Genomic DNA, 18,806 nt, shown 5'->3' with positions numbered 1-18,806 from the left:
ATTTTCTTATAAAAACTGCACATATATATTTTTTTTTATTAGAAGTATATTGGGGATAGATTTCTTTTTCAGTTAATAAAGTAAACATTGTCTTTTATTGATGACTTTACATCCTCTTTAATGTTCCAACTCCAGTGGCAGGAACAAAGATCATGGAGCCAGATTTAAACAGATACATACAAATAATAAAAAAACTATAAAATCGTCATTAGATTACATGACAACACAGGACCCAGTGCAGTCTGCATATTCTGATTATTAATCAGTTTTGCTGTATCTGCTTCTATGGCAGATATTATTTGACTTGTGCTGTTTTGATCATTTATGACGATCCCTAAGCAGCAGCCCAGACCACACTGAGCATGTGCACAGTCTTGGTCTTGCAAAGATGTTTAACAAAGTTACAAGATGGTGACCCCCTGTGGACAACTTGAAAGCATAAATTATTTGTTTTATTAGGCCTGTGGTGCAGTAAGTTCATGTTTATGTTTTTTACACAAACTACAGCATTTCTCGCATTATTCTATTTTAGTTAAAGAGTTCCACTTTAAGAGGTCTCTAGTGACAAAATAGTAATGTGTGTCCTAAGCAAAACCCTTACTGTGGTTATCCAGGTTATCCACTCAGCCATCTTGTTTTGTAGGCAAGGATTTATATGGTGAGTGGTTATGACCTTGCAAACATATTTGTTGAGTGCTTTGCAGAATAAGTCATATATGAAATGATTAATTAGTGTAGTGTATGATTGTTATATTGCCTTCATGTCTGTATCGGAGGGCACAATAGTAGCTGTAAAGTATTCTTTCTTCAAAGACAAAATAAAAAAGAAATGACCCTGAAAATGGAAGAGAACGTGACAGTTTCAAGCAGTGCACAATATTGAATTTTCACGTCAACAAAGCCCAAACAATAGTGCAATTTTATATACATTGTACAATGTGAAAAATCTACACCTTTGTTTCTATTAATGCTGAGCTGAAACAGGATTACAGAGAGTGCCGGAGTCACTCCCTACATGCCCGCCAATCCATGTCCAGTTCTGCAGACCTGCCTCCCCATACAATCAGTGACCTTCCAAAAACCAGAAAGCTCAGCTGACTTACAAACACCGGGACCAGCAAATGTCACTTTCATCCTAAAGTTACTCTTATCCTCACTTTCCTCCTCCGTTCGGCACCTAGTATCAAAGCAAAAACCCTTTTATTAGGCCTATTATTTCAAGTCAAATCCTTCTGTTTTGCCTATGTCTGTCCTTTCAACCTTTCAGTGCTGGGCTGTGAATCTGTATGGCAGGATCCCTGCAGAATCTATTCGTTATTAAAGCACCGGGCGTATACTTGGCATATCATAATTAAACCATATTAACAGTTAACTGATGTGTAAGAATAAGTAATAATTAAAATCAGGTAGCTGCTGACAAAAAAAGCTTCTTAAGGTATTGTAAGGTTCCCTACATGCTGATGTGCCCCACTCACTTCTTTGTATGACTTATATTGTTGATATAATCTGGCCCCAGAACATATGTTATAGTGCTAAAGGGTTTCTAACTTTTTTCCCCCACCACAGCTGCCCGTTAAAGGGGTTGTTCACCTTCAAACAACTAGTTGTTATCAGATAGATCACCAGAAATAACGACTTTTTCCAATGACTTTCTATTTTCTATGTGTCACGGTTTTTCTAATATTGAAGTATAAAGTGTAATTTCTCTCCTTCTGAAGCAGCTCTGGGAGGGGGGGTCGCCGATCCTGTAAACTGTTCTAAATTGATACATTTAGTTGATACATTTCTTATCTTTGTCCCTGCTGAGCAGAATATCTGGGTTTCATTACAGGCAGCTGTTAGAATTGATACAATTGTTGCTAATACTCCAGAGATGCTGCTGAGAAATGGATCAACTAAATGTTGCAAAATTGTAACAGTTCAGAATCTGCACCTGGATTACTGAGCTGTCAGACTCAAACACCAGAGACAGGAACATTCAACTTTAAACTTAGATTTTGGAAAAAACTTAAAAAATAAATAATGGAAAGTAATTGGAAAAAGTCATTATTTCTAGGGAACAATCTAAAAACAACTAAATTGAAAAAAGTGTTTGGAAGGTGAACAACCCCTTTAAACCCAATTACAAAAAGCACAATTAAGACCTTCGGTGTTTGTTAAACACATTTTACACTAAACTATAAAAAAAAGTATTAACATCTGAGAAATACAAAAGGTAATTTCTTCCATATGCTAAAAAATATATATAGTAAACTCAATACAACAGAAGTGTTTACTGTGGTACAGTACTTAAAACATCAACAGAATATGTCTTCTATAATACACCCAGAACAGAGGATACTAGTAATACTATAAGAAGAAATATATAGATGCATATTTATGCTTGAATTTTGGGGTTTTGTAGAACACTCACACCACTGTGTATAATATTAAGTAGTGCTATCAGAATACATACATATTGTGCTTGTATTTTGGGGTTTGTATAACACTCACAACAGGCACACAGTACTATTTATATAGATAGATAGAGAGATAGATAGAGAGATAGATAGATATAGAGATAGAGATAGATAGAGAGAGAGATAGAGAGATAGATATAGATATAGTGGATAATGTACCCCCTACTGTAATTTATAAAGATATTATGTTACCGAGGAGTTATGTGACCATATAAAAGCACGAGGCCGCAGGCCGAGTGCTTTTATACAGGTCACATAACTCCGAGGTGACTATTAATATCTTTATAAATTTTAAGTGGGGGGTACATTATCTATTATAATCGACAGTTTCTGGGTTCAGTTTTACGTTTACTTTTTTTGAAGTGTCTCTACAAGTTGATTAACCCTACAAGGAATGGCGGGAAACAAGCCAACTGATGCGAATTGTACGATACATTTCTTTGAGACAAAATCACTGGATGTAAATTCAGCTATAAATCTGGTGGCAGTCAATAGAACTGACTCTTTCTGGGTGCAAGGTGTCTAATTTTCAAAACCAACTACAAAGCTAGCCAAGAGGCACTTCAGAAGTAGCCCAAAAATAGCACAATATGGGCAGTGAAATAAAGTCTAAAAAATAAATGAATATACGTGACAATGTCTTTTTTCAAAAATTTTCATGAAGCAAAATGGGACAGATTTCCCCATCGCCAGGGGCCCTAACACAGGGGTGTCCAAACTTTTGGTGAGTTAAAAATGTGTGGGGCCGACCCAGAGCTGGGCCAGACCGCCTAGGCAACCCAGTTTGAATGCACGAATTGGTGCTCTCACACGCATGCGTCAGTTGGCGTGCGCGCATGGGCAGAAGCGTAGAATGACGGGAAAATACCACACATAGTCAGGGAGAGAGGGGACCGGACATGGGGGTAGGCGACAGACCAGGTATGTGCCTGCCCCCCCCCCCAGCTTTGTGCCCTAGGCACGTGCCTACTCCTAATTCCGGCCCTGGGCCGACCATTCAGCCTGACATTCTTTGAACCATTAACATCATTTAACTCATTTAAACAAGGAATCCCATAGCAGTAATATTTGGGCACATTAGTGAAATGATCTGCCACTTGGTCTATACTGCTGCCTGTGTGCTGAAGGTGTTAGTAATATTACAGTTTTGCAAATGAAGGTGAATTGCCATTTAAGCTGTGAGTCTTCATTCTTATCTTATCAAACTGTTACAAAAGTATGTTAAGCATCTATTCTGGGCTGTCTGCAATAAAGTTAGAAACTTTGTATCTGTTTCTGGCTGTTCAGTGCTGCAGAAACTCAGGACTTATCAGTACAAATCAGTGAAAGCGGGTTAAGCTGTCAAACGTGGGACTGTCCCACTCAAAACGGGACTGTTGGGAGGTATGCAATTTCAATAAATATTGGTAAAACTGAACAACTTACAGACATTTTGGTGGCCAGCAAATTTTTGCCGGAAATTAAGGAAACTCACCAGCAAATACCAGAATGCTGGGAGACTGGGGTATAGAGCCCAAAATCTATTAACTCCCAGCATGCTGGGTATTGTAGTCTTGCATTAAACTTGGCAGATGCACTTTCAAGCCTTTGACATGATTTAAAATACTCCAGCTTTTATAAAGAAAATGATCTTAGATTATAAATAATTCCAGGACTATGACCCGAGTAAGATTCTACCATACCCTTCTATATATTTAAACCATTTCCCACAGGCTGATCAGTTATATAGAGCTTGAAAGAGGAAATATACCAAACTTATAGATTGCATTTCCATTGGAAAAGATGGCTATTATCAGACGGGCTATTATGATGGGTGTTTCATCAAGCAGAAAACTGGGTCCGTCAAAATGTCTTCCGCTACCTGTCACCACTTCCCATATCAATATATAGTGAACACTTGCCCAAAGTACACCTAGAGGCACATTTATCAATGGTTGAATTTCGAATTCATGCGAGATTTTTAAAACTCCCCCACACTCCCATAAATTCGAAATTCAACTATTTGAAATTTATTAATAAAATCAAATTTGCTAAATTCTAACAATTTAAACGACTCTGAATGAATTTGATTCGAATTATAGTAACTCGTTTCGAGTCTTTTTCTCTGAAAAAAACTCGAATGTCAGGAAGGCTACAAACATCATCAAATTGATCCCTGGACCTCTCCCATTGGCTTATACAGTAATGCGACAGGTTTAAGGTGGCGAATAGTCAAATTTGAGTTCTTAAAGGCCCAGAGTATGATAAATCTCGAAATTCAAATTAAAACTTGAATCAAGTTTGGATAATTCACAATTCGAACATGAGAGTTTTTTCCGAAGATTCCAACTCAAATTTTTACTTTCAACCCCTAGTGTTGACGCAGTGACATTTATGCAGAAATCAGAAAAGTTTGTTTGGGTAAACTAAAAAAAAAATTATTCTAGAGATAAATCCACCGCTCCTGAACAGTGTGCAATACAGCTATATACTAATGTTAACCTGTTATTCCTGCAAACATGATATTCTACAAAGTATTAACTGGTTGAGTACTGACTACCTGTCAAAACCGCTTATTTCAGATTTTTTTTTCATTTTTTTTTTTTTTTTTAAACATAAAATATTAAATAGGATCTAATTTGGAGTTTTAGTGCTTTGTATAATTATTTCACAGAGCACAAACTATTAGGGGCCGATTCACTAACTTCGAGTGAAGGATTCGAAGTAAAAAAACTTTGAATTTCGAAGTGTTTTTTGGGCTACTTCGACCTTCGATTACGACTACGACTTCGAATCGAAGGATTCGAACTAAAAATTGTTCGACTATTCGACCATTCGATAGTCGAAGTACTGTCTCTTTAAGAAAAAACTTCCGAACTCAATGTTAGCCTATGGGGAAGGTCCCCATAGGCTTTCCTAAGTTTTTTTTGATCGAAGGATATTCCTTCGATAGTTGGATTTAAATCCTTCGAATCGTTCGATTCGAAGGATTTAATCGTTCGATCGAAGGAATAATCCTTCGATCATTTGATCGAACTATTTCGATATTCGAAGTCGAAGGATTTTAATTCCCAGTCGAATATCGAAGGTTAATTAACCCTCGATATTCGACCCTTAGTGAATCGGCCCCTTAGTGTTGACGCAGTGACATTTATGCAGAAATCAGAAAAGTTTGTTTGTGTAAACTAAAAAAAAATTATTCTAGAGATAAATCCACCGCAATACAGCTATATACTAATGTTAACCTGTTATTCCTGCAAACATGAAATTCTACAAAGTATTAACTGGTTGAGTACTGACTACATGTGAAAACAGCTTATTTCAGTTTTTTTTTGTTTTTTTTAAACATAAAATATTAAATAGGATCTAATTTGGAGTTTTAGTGCTTTGTATAATTATTTCACAGAGCACAAACTATTAGTGTAGGTTTAGTTACTTGGGAGGAGTGGTCAGTGCTGAATATTATTATATGTTACTGTATTTTTAAAAACAGGTCGTTTACCCTCAAGCCTTGGGTAGAGCTAAATTATTATATGTGGGGTTCCGTAACTCATATTTTTAGCTGCTGCCTATTGATGGTTGGCATACAATGTTCCTTCAAATTCCATCTCGGCTACAAAAAAGTCTTTGAGTCTGTAATACGTAAAATAAATCACACCTCTCCAAAATTAGACACAGTGTGGTAATCACATAAGTCTTTGTGAATACCACACCCGACCTGAGGAAGCGATCAAGGGAGACTGAAAACGTCAGAATTTGTAGCGGTGGGATTTATTTACCAATCACAGACTCAACTGGAGAAGCCTTCCTGGTCCCAGAGAAGTCCAGACTTTTATTTTGCTTTGGGTACTATGTGCTTTACAATCTGGTTAACCTTGTGGATGACTGGATGAAAATCATAAGGACTACCATTATATGCATCAAAATTCCTAGAAAAATTGTGTGAGTATACAGGTATACCCGAAAGGGGGAATCTTGAAGAGTATCACAGTGGTGGATCTTCTGCAATATAGCTTTCCAGGCACCATTTTTAAACACTTTGTGGCTCTATGGACTTTATTACTTATGTTTATTAATTAAGAGAATATTAATCTATCTGTGCGCTTCCTTTTGCATTCTGGCTTATATTCCAAAGGGCAGTGGTCAGTTTTTCTTTGAAATAAAATTTAAGTGGAACAGCATTCATGTGTACACTATGGAAACGCTTTTGTAAGACCTTTCTGAAAATGAGATGCACACAACCTCCTGCTCCTTGCAATTTGCTATTTAAAGAAGGACCCAAGGTAAGATATACATCTTGTTACTACTTTAAACAGCTTCAATAAAATAAAAATGAGGTGTAAAATTTAGTAAGAGCACCTGCTGGAATACAGTTGAGGGATTCTAAAAATATTTGCAGTCTACAGGGAAAAAAATTGTAGTTTGACTTTATGTAGTTTGTTATAGTTGGTGATATCCTTATTTAACCAGTGGATGGCAGCAACGGGTCACAGTCACAGCCCTCCAATCTATCACACATTACCATATCAGTCTTTCTTTCTCTATTTTTCTGTTTTGTTTTACCACATTAGGTGGCAGACTGGGAGATTATTCGCCCAGTGAGACAACTTCGGCGGCTTCGGAAATCTGAAGCGATCCTGCCGGCGATTTCGTATTCATGCGAGCGGGAAGGCAGTTTGTGGAGATTAGTCGCCCGCAGTAGTGGAGATCTGTTGTTGGGCGACTAATCTCCCCGTCTTCCACCACCTTAATTTAATGGGACTTTTGTTTTTTCTTATATGTATCCAGTGAGTCACAAAACTTAATACAAAAAATAGTTAAGTGTTACACAGCACAGTTTCTACAATCATTCATATTTAGTGATCAGCATACATGTATTTTTTGGGGTGAACATGCATTTCCCTGGTCTGGGTGAGGGTAAAGGCTTCAAACAAATACTTCAATCAAACCACAGTTGATATCAAGATAACAGCAAGTATATTTTTACAGGATTCATTTATCTGTACAAAAAAAAAAGTTTTTTTTAAATTATATGGGTCATGTCCGGGCCTCTTGGCTTAGAAGGGTTTCCAGCAAAGGCTTGGGTGAACCCCTTCTTTTTTTTCTTCTGTTACCTGAATACCCCAGCAAATTAGGTGTGCAATATTATTCATACTGAAGAGGCAAAAAATACTTGATTTTCTTTTACCTAGCCATCAATGAGCAGATTATGTAAACGCAAAACGCAAGACAGAAATAGACCACAATCCTCTTACTAAGCAGTTAAAGATGCTTGGCCTTTGACTTGACAATGACAAAACACATTCTTCTGTCAAGTTATGAGTGGGATTTGTCCTGACATGAAAAGCCCATTATCTAAAGATGGCCATTAATATTCCCAGTTCCTTCCAGCTCATCATGCTTCTGCCTTCAAAATGATAGAACGCTCCATCCTCTCTATATAAGATATGGGATTTGACTGTACAAGGAGAATAATGTGACCCAGGGTTTTATGTATGTCTACATTACTATCCGCAGGAAAATTGTGTGTATATCTCCTCTCTGTAGTATATTTTAGTGAGAATAGATAACTTTATTTCAGAATTTTTGCACTACTCCCAGTAACCTGGAAGAAATACAGACCAGGATTGCTTTTAATAGTTTGTTCTGTATTTTACAGCTTCTGAAGCAATAACAATACTATATGAACATTCTGTCTTTCACCTCACTGAATTGGACACCAAAATATATGGATATAAATAAAGCTCCCTGTGTTTATTCTAATTTCCATTTCCACGTTTGTAGGCAAAATCTAACTCACAGGCGCTTGAACATAAATGTTTTCCAATTCTCCTGATGGGCAATATGGTGTATTTTGAACTCTTGTGGGGGGAATGTAATAAAAGTCGCAAAGAGCAAAACAATTAGCACAAATAAGAATAAAAAGTCTAATTTCGCAATGTAATTCTCTTCTTTAAACTGTTATTACATTGCGAATTTGAATTGCACATTGCTCACTTTTAAGAAGTGCTTGAAGGTGTTATAATCTTTTGGAGCAAACATAACAACTTTTTCAGAAGTTTTATTACATTCACTGAGCACTGGCGCTAATTATAAAATTGGCAAACCGTCTTCCACTGTCGGAAGTGGTCACTAAACAGTTTCCGGGTTCACAAAAGCTACGTTAAATTCGCACAAAGGCATATTTGTTCGCACAGAGGTATGACCTTTCGCTTTGCGAATATTTTTTCTGTTACCCACTTTTATTACATTCCCCCATTGGTCTGTTAAAAGAAAAATGCAAAGAGTAAAGCTCCAAAAATTGCAGGTTTTATCATTCTCTTACAGCAATGAAACAAGGGGAGATTTGAAACTTTTTTTATGTAATCCCTTTTATTGAACAAATACGTAATTGAAAATACAACACTTGTATATTATACAATACAGTTACTCAAACTTTTTCCAAGGCCTTTTGTTGATAAATTATTCTGTTCCCAACACTTGCATCATAAATTGTAAAAGAAGAAGTAGGCTCCCTACTCCCTACTTTCTACTTTATTTGACTTATCGTCTTAAAGGGATACTGTCATGGGAAAAAAATGTTTTTTCAAAATTAATCTGTTAATAGTGCTGCTCCAGCAGAATTCTGCACTGAAATCCATTTCTCAAAAGAGCAAACAGATTTTTTTATATTCAATTTTGAAATCTGACATGGGGCTAGACATTTTGTCAATTTCCCAGCTGCCCCTGGTCATGTGACTTGTGCCTGCACTTTAGGAGAGAAATACTTTCTGGCAGGCTGCTGTTTTTTCCTTCTCAATGTAACTGAATGTGTCTCAGTGAGACATGGGTTTTTACTATTGAGTGCTGTTCTTAGATCTACCAGGCAGCTGTTATCTTGTGTTAGGGAGCTGTTATCTGGTTACCTTCCCATTGTTCTTTTGTTTGGCTGCTGGGGGGGGGAAAGGGAGGGGGTGATATCACTCCAACTTGCAGTACAGCAGTAAAGAGTGATTGAAGTTTATCAGAGCACAAGTCACATGACTTGGGGCAGCTGGGAAATTGACAATATGTCTAGCCCCATGTCAGATTTCAAAATTGAATGCAAAAAAAAAATCTGTTTGCTCTTTTGAGAAATGGATTTCAGTGCAGAATTCTGCTGGAGCAGCACTATTAACTGATTCATTTTGAAAAAATTTTTTTTTCCCATGACAGTATCCCTTTAAGTTTAGTTGCCTGTAAGTCCCATGCTGTCTTTGTGTTATGTCTAGTATACTGAGCATTTTGTTGCTTTGTGGGCTGGGGACAAAGCATTCTAATTTGACCCCTATTCAGTAAAAAATCATTTAACTTGAAAAATCCCAGTGCTGTTTCGTGCAGGCAGTTTATCGGCCTCTTAAAGTGCGGTGTAGATGTCCCTGTATTTTCACAAGTGAGCAGATGCCGCCATAGAATTGCTGTGGAATACTGCAGGCATTTTAAAGGAATTGCTGTAGTCTCCCATCTCAGTACAAAATATATTTCTCAATTTCCCAGTGTGTGAAGGGGTAATGTTCTTCCAGCTCCTATGTCCAGCACTTCTGATGTCTACATACAACAGGAACAGGAGAAAATCCAATTCCTCTTTTATGTGGTTTAGTAGGATTCAAAAATGCAGTGGAACAGAAATTCTTTTTATTGCAATGTTTAAAAAAACAAAATATCTCCGTATAACTTACATTGCAACTGAACTGAAGATGAACAGTAGTGCATCAAGTATAGTATTTTCAAAATAGCCCACATGATACCTTCCGTTTTTCCTCTATTGTAGGATAAAAAGAAAATAGCTCACAACATTCAATTAAGGCAGTGTTCTATTGCCCCTGGAGATATACTTGCTAATGTTTAAGTCTCGACTGCATTCTTATTGTATCCATTGTACCAGGGAGTGCAAAAAATTACCGAGGTTCTCTGACAGAAGTGCTTGTTAAAGATCACAATTTCCAACATATCTCAGCTATGGGGTCACGGCATAAAACAGAAAAAATTTAATTTCCTGTTTTCGCAAGGCAGGCGATGGAAATCATGGGAATAGCAGCTATAGAAATCAGAGGAATATGTTATCATAGTGTTCTCTTGGTGCTCTGCTGGATGTAGGGCATAAAGATCATATCAAGTGATTCATTGTGTCAGCAATTACTCCAATGTACTTACTGTAGCAAAAGCAAGGATTACACTGAAAAAAAATAAAACACCCTTTTTATTATTAGGATATTTCCTTCACTTTTTTGTGAGATGGTTATAATTGATGGTATTTTAGAAGTTATAGTTATTTACCAACATAAGAGCACTATTGTTTCAGTGCAGTAACCCATATCCACAGATCGAATTCTGTAGCTAAAAATTAGGGATGCACCAAATCCACTATTTTGGATTTGGCCGAACCCCTGAATCCTATGCATATGCAAATCAGTGAGTGGGAGGGAAAAAGAGAAACTTCTTTGTTTTGTGACGAAAAGTCACATGATTTTAAAGGAACAGTAACATCAAAAAATATAATGCAGTGTTGCCCTGCACTGGTAAAACTGGTGTGTTTGCTTAAGAAACATTACTATTGTTTATATAAATAAGCTGCTGCGTAGCAACGAGGGCAGCCATTCAAAGGAGAAAAGGCTCAGGTTACACAGCAGATAGCAGATAAGCTCTGTCTGTCTAATGGTGTTATCTGTTATCCATTATTTATCCTGTGCCATATAGCCGTTTTTCAATTTCCGCCATTGCTACACAGCAGCTTGTTTACATGAACTATAGTAGTGTTTCTGAAGCAAACAGATCAGTTTTACCAGTGCAGGGCAACAGTACGTGATATTTTCATTACTTTAAAACACTTACATTTTTTGGTGTTTCTGTTCCTTTAAGGATTCGGATTTGGTTCGGCCAGGCACAAGGATTCGGATCTGTATCTTTGTGTTCTAAAGAATCTCATTGTTTACTACAGAGCTTATCTGTTATCTGCTGTGTATCCTGTGCCTTTTTCAGCTTTGAATGGCTGCCCCCATGGCTACACAGCGGCTTGTTTATGTATACTATAGTATAGTTTCTGAAGCAAACACACCAGCTGTACCAGTTCAGGGCAACAGTATGTTATATTATCATTATTTTAAATTTTTTTTGGTGTTACTGTTCCTTTAAGCACAGGGCCCAATCATGCTTATATTATCCTTTGTTCAGGGACCAACTATCAGATCATTTAGTGGGTTTAGGGAGACCGGTAGGATTAGGACAATATCAATGTACCAATGTAATCCTTGCCATTTTTGCTCTGATGTTCTTCTGCTTAGGAAAAAAATGAGAAACCTTAGATAACTTTTCTCACATCTTTCCTAAACATCAGAGCAGCCTCTTTCTTTCTCCTGACAACTTCCTTTGACTACTTGCTAGTCAGACTCGTGGGGAAAATGATGTTGCTTTTGTAACAAAATCCATTCATATTAACAGCACATGTATCCCTTAATACCTTGGAATTAAAAATAAATAAATAAAATGAATGTACATTGCAGAAGTGCTTAGAATAGCCCCCTCGTCAGTTTTACATTCACTTATTTTAAAGGTTTACTTATGCTTTAAGTGGCTTCTTATGGCCATTGCAGTTGTTCACATTGAGAACTTATGGCAATAATTTTCTTTGATTTGTCATCCCTACTTTTTAGTAGAGAGCAATGCCAATACTTAATACTAATGGGCAAAAACATTTATTTAATGCAGTCCATTCATCTCTTGTTATTTAATCTTTTTACTGTTGCAGTTGGCTCTTTGATTTATGTTAGGTTCTGCCTTGTTATTTTTTTTTCTTATTTTGCAATTCATTAATTCAACATGAGCAATGGAAACTTCTAAATGTGAATCCATTGGTGTGGAGATAACAAATCTGTATGAAAAGTTGCTTTAGTACCATCTGTGAGTCTGGCCATACATTACAGGCAGAAAAGGAAGACTTGTATATCATGAACAAGATCAAGTCTGTTCTGCCTAAAGTCTTCTTGCTGTTATTAAACTGTATCTCTCTCTCTTTATCGACCAGCAGCTAAAGGGCTCAGAGGCTGAATAGGCCTCATACAAATTTATAGCCATAATATTTGACATTAAAGGAAAATAACCTAAAAAATGTTAATAATAAATTGAGATTCAATTGGTACTTTTTTGTTTTAAATGCCTAAAGTTTAAGGGGCCGATTCACAAAGGGTCGAATATCGAGGGTTAATTAACCCTCGATATTCGACTGGGAATTAAAATCCTTCGAATATCGAAGTCGAAGGATTTTAGGGCAAATAGTGCGATCGAACGTAATAATCCTTAGATCGAACGATTAAATCCTTCGAATCAAACGATTCGAAGGATTTTAATCCAACGATCGAAGGATTATCCTTCGACCAAAAAATTTAGGAAAGCCTATGGGGACCTTCCCCATAGGCTAACATTGACTTTGGTAGCTTTTAGATGGCGAACTAGGGGGTCAAAGTTTTTTCTTAAAGAGACAGTACTTCGACTATCGAATAGTCGTACGATTTTTAGTTCGAATAGTTCGATTCGAAGTCGTAGTCGAAGGTCAAGTAGCCCATTGGATGGTCGAAGTAGCCCAAAAAACACTTCGAAATTCGAAGTTTTTTTTACTTCGAATCCTTTACTCGAAGTTAGTGAATCGCCCCCCAAGTGTTTATTTTTGTAAACATTTATTGAAAAATGACCTCTTATTCTATTAAATGGCTATCTTTTCCTTTCTTGAGGGGTTTCACTTCCCTAGGCAGAAGTTTAGTTTAACATAAACAGAACAGTTAAATAAAATTAAATTAGAAAAAAATCCAAAAAGTTCAAAATTATTTACAGATAATAAAACAAACAAAAAAGTATCCATCACTAGTTAAAACACGTAAAGCACCACATTACCTTTTGTGTATTTTATTCTGTTAGTAAGTTGCTGCAGGGTTTCTTTTACTGTTCTAGTCATGTATGATCCTAAACCTAACCCTAGCTGCTCTCCTGCTGCCTTAATGCAGCCTGCATGGGTCTGATGGATGCTGGTCTCCCCATGAGGTCGCTGTTTTGTGGGGTAAAATGCGCACTGGATAATGATGGAAACATAACCCTTGACCCTAATGTTCGGCAAGAGAAGGTTAGTGAATAGCCACTGCAAACGGAAAATAATGGGTAAATTCATAGGCTTAAAAACTGCAGTAATAAAATAATCCCCCCGAATGCCCTGTAATTTCATATTTTTAACAGGAAAGTCGAGCAGTGCTAACATTTGCTATTGAGAGCTTGGAAAGGAAAGTGTTAATGATGTCAAGTAGAGGACTGTATTCTGCCACAGAGGTATGTTACACTTTCCCCATTATACACTCATATTAAAATAAATTCCCCTCCTCCTCCTGCAGCACAGAATTAAAGGGATACTATCATGATTTTTATGATGTAGTTTTTATTTCTAAATTACACTGTTTACACTGCAAATAATTCACTCTACAATTTAAAATTTCATTCCTGAACCAACAAGTTTTTTTAAAGTTGTAATATTGGTGTGTAGGCGCCATCTCAGGTCATTTTGCCTGGTCATGTGCTTTCAGAAAGAGCCAGCACTTTAGGGTGGAACTGCTTTCTGGCAGGCTGTTGTTTCTCCTACTCAATGTAACTGAATGTGTCTCAGTGGGACCTGGATTTTTACTTGCTGTTCTTAGATCTATCAGGCAGCTGTTATCTTGTGTTAGGGAGCTGTTATCTGGTTACCTTTCCATTGTTCTGTTGTTAGGCTGCTGGAGGGGAAGCGAGGGGGGTGATAACACTCCAACTTGCAGTACAGCATTAAAGAGTGACTGAAGTTTATCAGAGCACAAGTCACATGACAGGTGGCAGCTGGGAAACTAATGTCTAGCCCCATGTCAGATTTCAAAATGAAATATAAAGAAATCTGTTTGCTCTTTTGAGAAATGGATTTCAGTGCAGAATTCTGCTTGAGCTGCACTATTAACTGAATTTTGAAAAAAAAGATGTTTTCCCGTGACAGTATCTCTTTAAACAGTACACGCTTCTGTCAATCCTGGATCAACATCACTGCTCTGCAGCTGTCTACTCTTCCTTCTGCCAGTTTTGCACCACATGGTTGTCACACATGCCTCCTGTCTGTGTTCCAGATTTAAAAGTATGTGGGGATGAATACAAAGTGGGCTTCTTGCTAGAAAAGCATGCCCCATGTGAGAAACAAAGTGAATATGTCTCCCTGCCTGTCACACACCAGCCACTGTACAAATTGTTCCCAGCTGCAACTCCTTAGCCATATGTCTGCTGACTGTCTGGAATAACAACAGCAGGTTATGACAGGCTCCATGTATAACAGTTCCCTTCTGTGGGTGCATGGTAAGGCACTGGACCCCATGTCCTAGATATCTGCACGTTTCTCTGCACAGCTTCCCTCTCCCGGTTCTAAGAATATCAAACACCCACAGGCAGCAGAAAGAGAGACAATTTAATAAAGGCGTGTTAAAAGAATCATTAAGACTGAACAAATAGCTGCAGCTCCCTCTGGCACTTCAGTAACTGAGTGAGGAGGTTTGATGATAGAATGCAGGGAGGAGAAAATGGTGCTGAAAACCAATATCTGGGGGGCTTAATAATATGTGTCCTCTCTTTCCCTCCTTTCCTTTGCTCTCACTCTGTCAATCTTTCCTCATTCTTTCTCTCCCAGCTCCAGCAGTGCATTGCAGCCACACAACTCGCATCCAAGAAGCTGTTCCAGTTCTACAGAGACTTCATAACAAGGAGATATTCTAAATCCTGAGAGGAAAACACGTTGCTTGTCAGACTAGAGGCCATGCTGAACAGATATTTAACTTTGCACCCTGAATTTCTACCTTGTTCTTCCCAGTCTTACCTTATAATGTTTCTCCTCCATGCCTCTTCTTTCTGCCCTTTTCCATCCCCCTTTTCATAATGAATCAAGCCTTTTTACCCCCACTGTAATTAACTCGAGACCACATACTAAATGGAGAGACATTGTAGGGTATATTTTTTTTAATTCCCAATTATAAACAGTAATGTTCAGTGTTCCATGTCTCCCATTATACTGAGTCAGCCAATGGCTGTCTCCATCTACTCCCACACCCTACGAAAAAGTTTGGGAACCCCTCTTAATTCTTTGGAGTTTTGTTTATCATTGGCTGAGCTTTCAAAATAGCAACTTCCTTTTTATATACAACATGCCTTATGGAAACAGTAATATTTCAGCAGTGACATAAAGTTTATTGGATGAACAGAAAATATGCAATATGCATCATAACACAATTAGACAGGTGCATACATTTGGGCACCACAACAGAGATATTACATCAATACTTAGTTGAGCCTTTTGCAAATGTAACAGCCTCTAGACGCCTCCTATAGCCTTTGATGAGTGTCTGGATTCTGGATGGCGGTATTTATGACCATTCGTCCATACAAAATCTCCCCAGTTCAGTTAAATTTGATGACTGCCGAGCATGGACTTCAAATCATCCCATAGATTTTCCATGATATTCAAGTCGGGGGACTATAACGGCCATTCCAGAATATTGTATTTCTCCCTCTGTATAAATGTCTTTGTAGATTTTGAAGTGTGTTTAGGGTCATTGTCTTGTTGGAATATCCAACCCCTGCGTAACTTCAACTTTGTGACTTATGCTTGAACATTATCCTGAAGAATTTGTTGATATTGGGTTGAATTCATCCGACCCTACACTTAACAAGGGCCCCAGTCCCTGAACTAGTCACACAGCCCCACAGTATGGTGGAACCTCCACCAAATTTGACAGTAGGTAGCAGGTGTTTTTCTTGGAATGCAATGTTCTTCTTCCACCATGCAAATCGCTTTTTGTTATGACCAAATAACTAGATTTTTGTCTCATCAGTCCAAAGCACTTTGTTCCAAAATGACTGACTTGTCTTAATGAGCTTTTGCATACAACAAACGACTCTGTGAGTGCAGAAAGGGCTTCTTTCTCATAACCCTGCCATACAGATATTCTTTGTGCAAATTGTGCTGAATTGTAGAACGATGTACAGATACACCATCTGCAGCAAGATGTTCTTGCAGGTCTTTGGAGGTGATCTTTGGGTTGTCTGTAACCATTCTCAAAATCCTCCGCATATGCCGCTCCTGTATTTTTCTTGGCCTGCCAGACCTGGGTTTTACAGCAACAGTGCCTGTGGCCTTCCATTTCCTGATTACATTCCTTACAGTTGAAACTGACAGTTTAAACCTCTGAGAGAGCTTTTTGTAGCCTTCCCCTAAGCCATGATACTGAACAATCTTTGTTTTCAGATCTTTTGAGAGTTGCTTTGAGGATCCCATGCTGTCACTCTTCAGGAGAGTCAAACAGAAATACAACTTGCAATTGGCCCCCTTAAATACCTTTTCTCATGATTGGACACACCTGCCTATGAAGTACAAGTCATAACTAGCTAATCCAACTAATTTGGTGTTGCCAGTAATCAGTATTGAGCAGTTACATGCTATTGATATTGAAATATTTGTATATACACAACATTTTTCATAAACTGACTGCCATGGTGCTTATTGTGATGTCTGTATAATATAAAATGCGTAGAACATTGTGTATCTCTTGGATATCTGCACAGCAGTAAGTATTTACCAGTGCTACTATGTTCATATCTTGATATAAGGCTCTGTGAGCAGGTCAAAGTCAGATATCAGGTTCTGAACATAAAAATCTCTATATGCCTGAGAAGCTCCCCAGGATGCTGCAGAGAGAGCATTCCAGTTTTGTCGAAATGACTTTGTACTGCAGAATTTCCATGCTAGATGTGTTTTACTACTTCAACTTTTTTTTCCATTTGAAATACTCTTACTGATAAAATGGTTGACACAAATGTGATTTGTATTTGTAACTTTAAATGCAGCTAGATGTGTAATGTGCACTACTGTAGGGAAAAGAGGGTGAGTTTATGGCTTCCCAGCAAATGTGTTGTAGTTATGTACTATATCATGGTGATTAAAGGAGAACTAAACCCTTAAAATTCATATAGCTAAAAATGTCATATTCTATATACTGAATATACAGTATTGCACCAGCCTAAAGTTTGAGCTTGTCAATAGCAGCAATGATCCAGGACTTCAAACTTGTCACAGGGGGTCACCATCTTGGAAAGTGTCTGTGACACTCACATGCTCAGTGGGCTCTGATTGGCTGTTGAGAAGCTAAGCTTAGGGCTCGTCACTAATTATCCAGCAGAAAATGAGGTTTGTCTGTATTATAAGATGATGCTACAGGGCTGATTATTAAATTCTGATGCTAATTGTACTGGTTTCTGTGCTGCCATGTAGTAATTATCTGTATTAATTACTAATCAGCCTTATATTGTGACATTTCTATTCTATGTGTACTGTATATTGTGAGTGGGTCCCTAAACTCAGTAAGTGACAGCAGCACAGAGCATGTGCAGTGAAGATGGGGAGCTACTGGGGCATCTTTGGAGACGCAGATCTTTACTGCTAAAGGGCTGTGGTTGCCTTGTGCTGGTACAGAAGCCCAAAACATAATGTTCAACATTTCTAGCTACTTCTTTAGTTAAGCTTTAGTTCTACTTTAAAAAACTCTACTGCATGTAGGCTTTGAAAACAGGGAAACAATGACTATACTCTGAAGATGTGTGTATTAAAAACATACAGAGAAGCAGCACAGACTGAATTTGATTGGATTATCTCTTGGATTAAATTAAGTCCCTCTCCATTTTTAGTTGAGTTGAATTGAGTTGAGTTTTAGCATTGTGTGACATGCCTGCTGATTTAGTGCCCCTACTCTTTGTTCGCATCTGTAAATTGCCAGACTCCATCTGTTGAGCTGTAGATATTATCATCATAGGCTGAAAAGCATTGTGTGTGTCCATGTTGTTAGACTTCGTCTTTTCTACAGGTAATCCCTGATTTATGTGTCAATATCCTGTTTTGTGCCCTGTGACATCTACTCATTCCTGTTTAGGTATGCTCACTCTGTATTTATGGATTTCATTCACAACTCCTCTATTCTTCTTTCTCTCTCTCTGTTATTTCACTATTTGACTAGGATCAATTTCTACTCATTTGTTCTCTCCTACATGCTGTTATTATTGCTTGTCAATCTCAAGTCTTTTATACCTTGTTCCTCAATCATGTTTCTTTTCTAATGGACCGCGTGGCTGTCTTTATTTTTTCACTCTGTTGTTAGGCCTCATACTGTCCTTTTGCTACACTCCTTTTTATTATTCTGCAGCTCTACCCATTCATTTGTGCCTGTGCACATCTCTGCCTACCCCCTCACCTCTTTCTAATTCACATCACTTGCAGGCATCTCTCTAAATCAGGGATCCCCAACCTTTTGTTACCCA

The 18,806-nt window shown here is 37.7% G+C and overlaps 1 protein-coding gene across 1 annotated transcript; it reads left to right on the top strand.

The window, feature by feature from the left end:
• Window positions 1–4,115: 4,115 nt before the first annotated feature.
• On the top strand, window positions 4,116–15,623 carry LOC108700579 (exosome complex component RRP46-like). Its single transcript, XM_018233773.2, has 4 exons — window positions 4,116–4,124; window positions 13,426–13,566; window positions 13,677–13,766; window positions 15,133–15,623. The coding sequence occupies exons 1-4, from the start codon at window positions 4,116–4,118 to the stop codon at window positions 15,223–15,225; spliced, it is 333 nt and encodes a 110-aa protein (XP_018089262.1). The 3' UTR covers window positions 15,226–15,623.
• Window positions 15,624–18,806: the final 3,183 nt, after the last annotated feature.

This window comes from Xenopus laevis, chromosome 8S (assembly GCF_017654675.1).
Source record: "Xenopus laevis strain J_2021 chromosome 8S, Xenopus_laevis_v10.1, whole genome shotgun sequence".
NCBI lineage: Eukaryota > Metazoa > Chordata > Amphibia > Anura > Pipidae > Xenopus > Xenopus laevis.
This window is presented reverse-complemented; position numbering and strand designations above follow the sequence as displayed.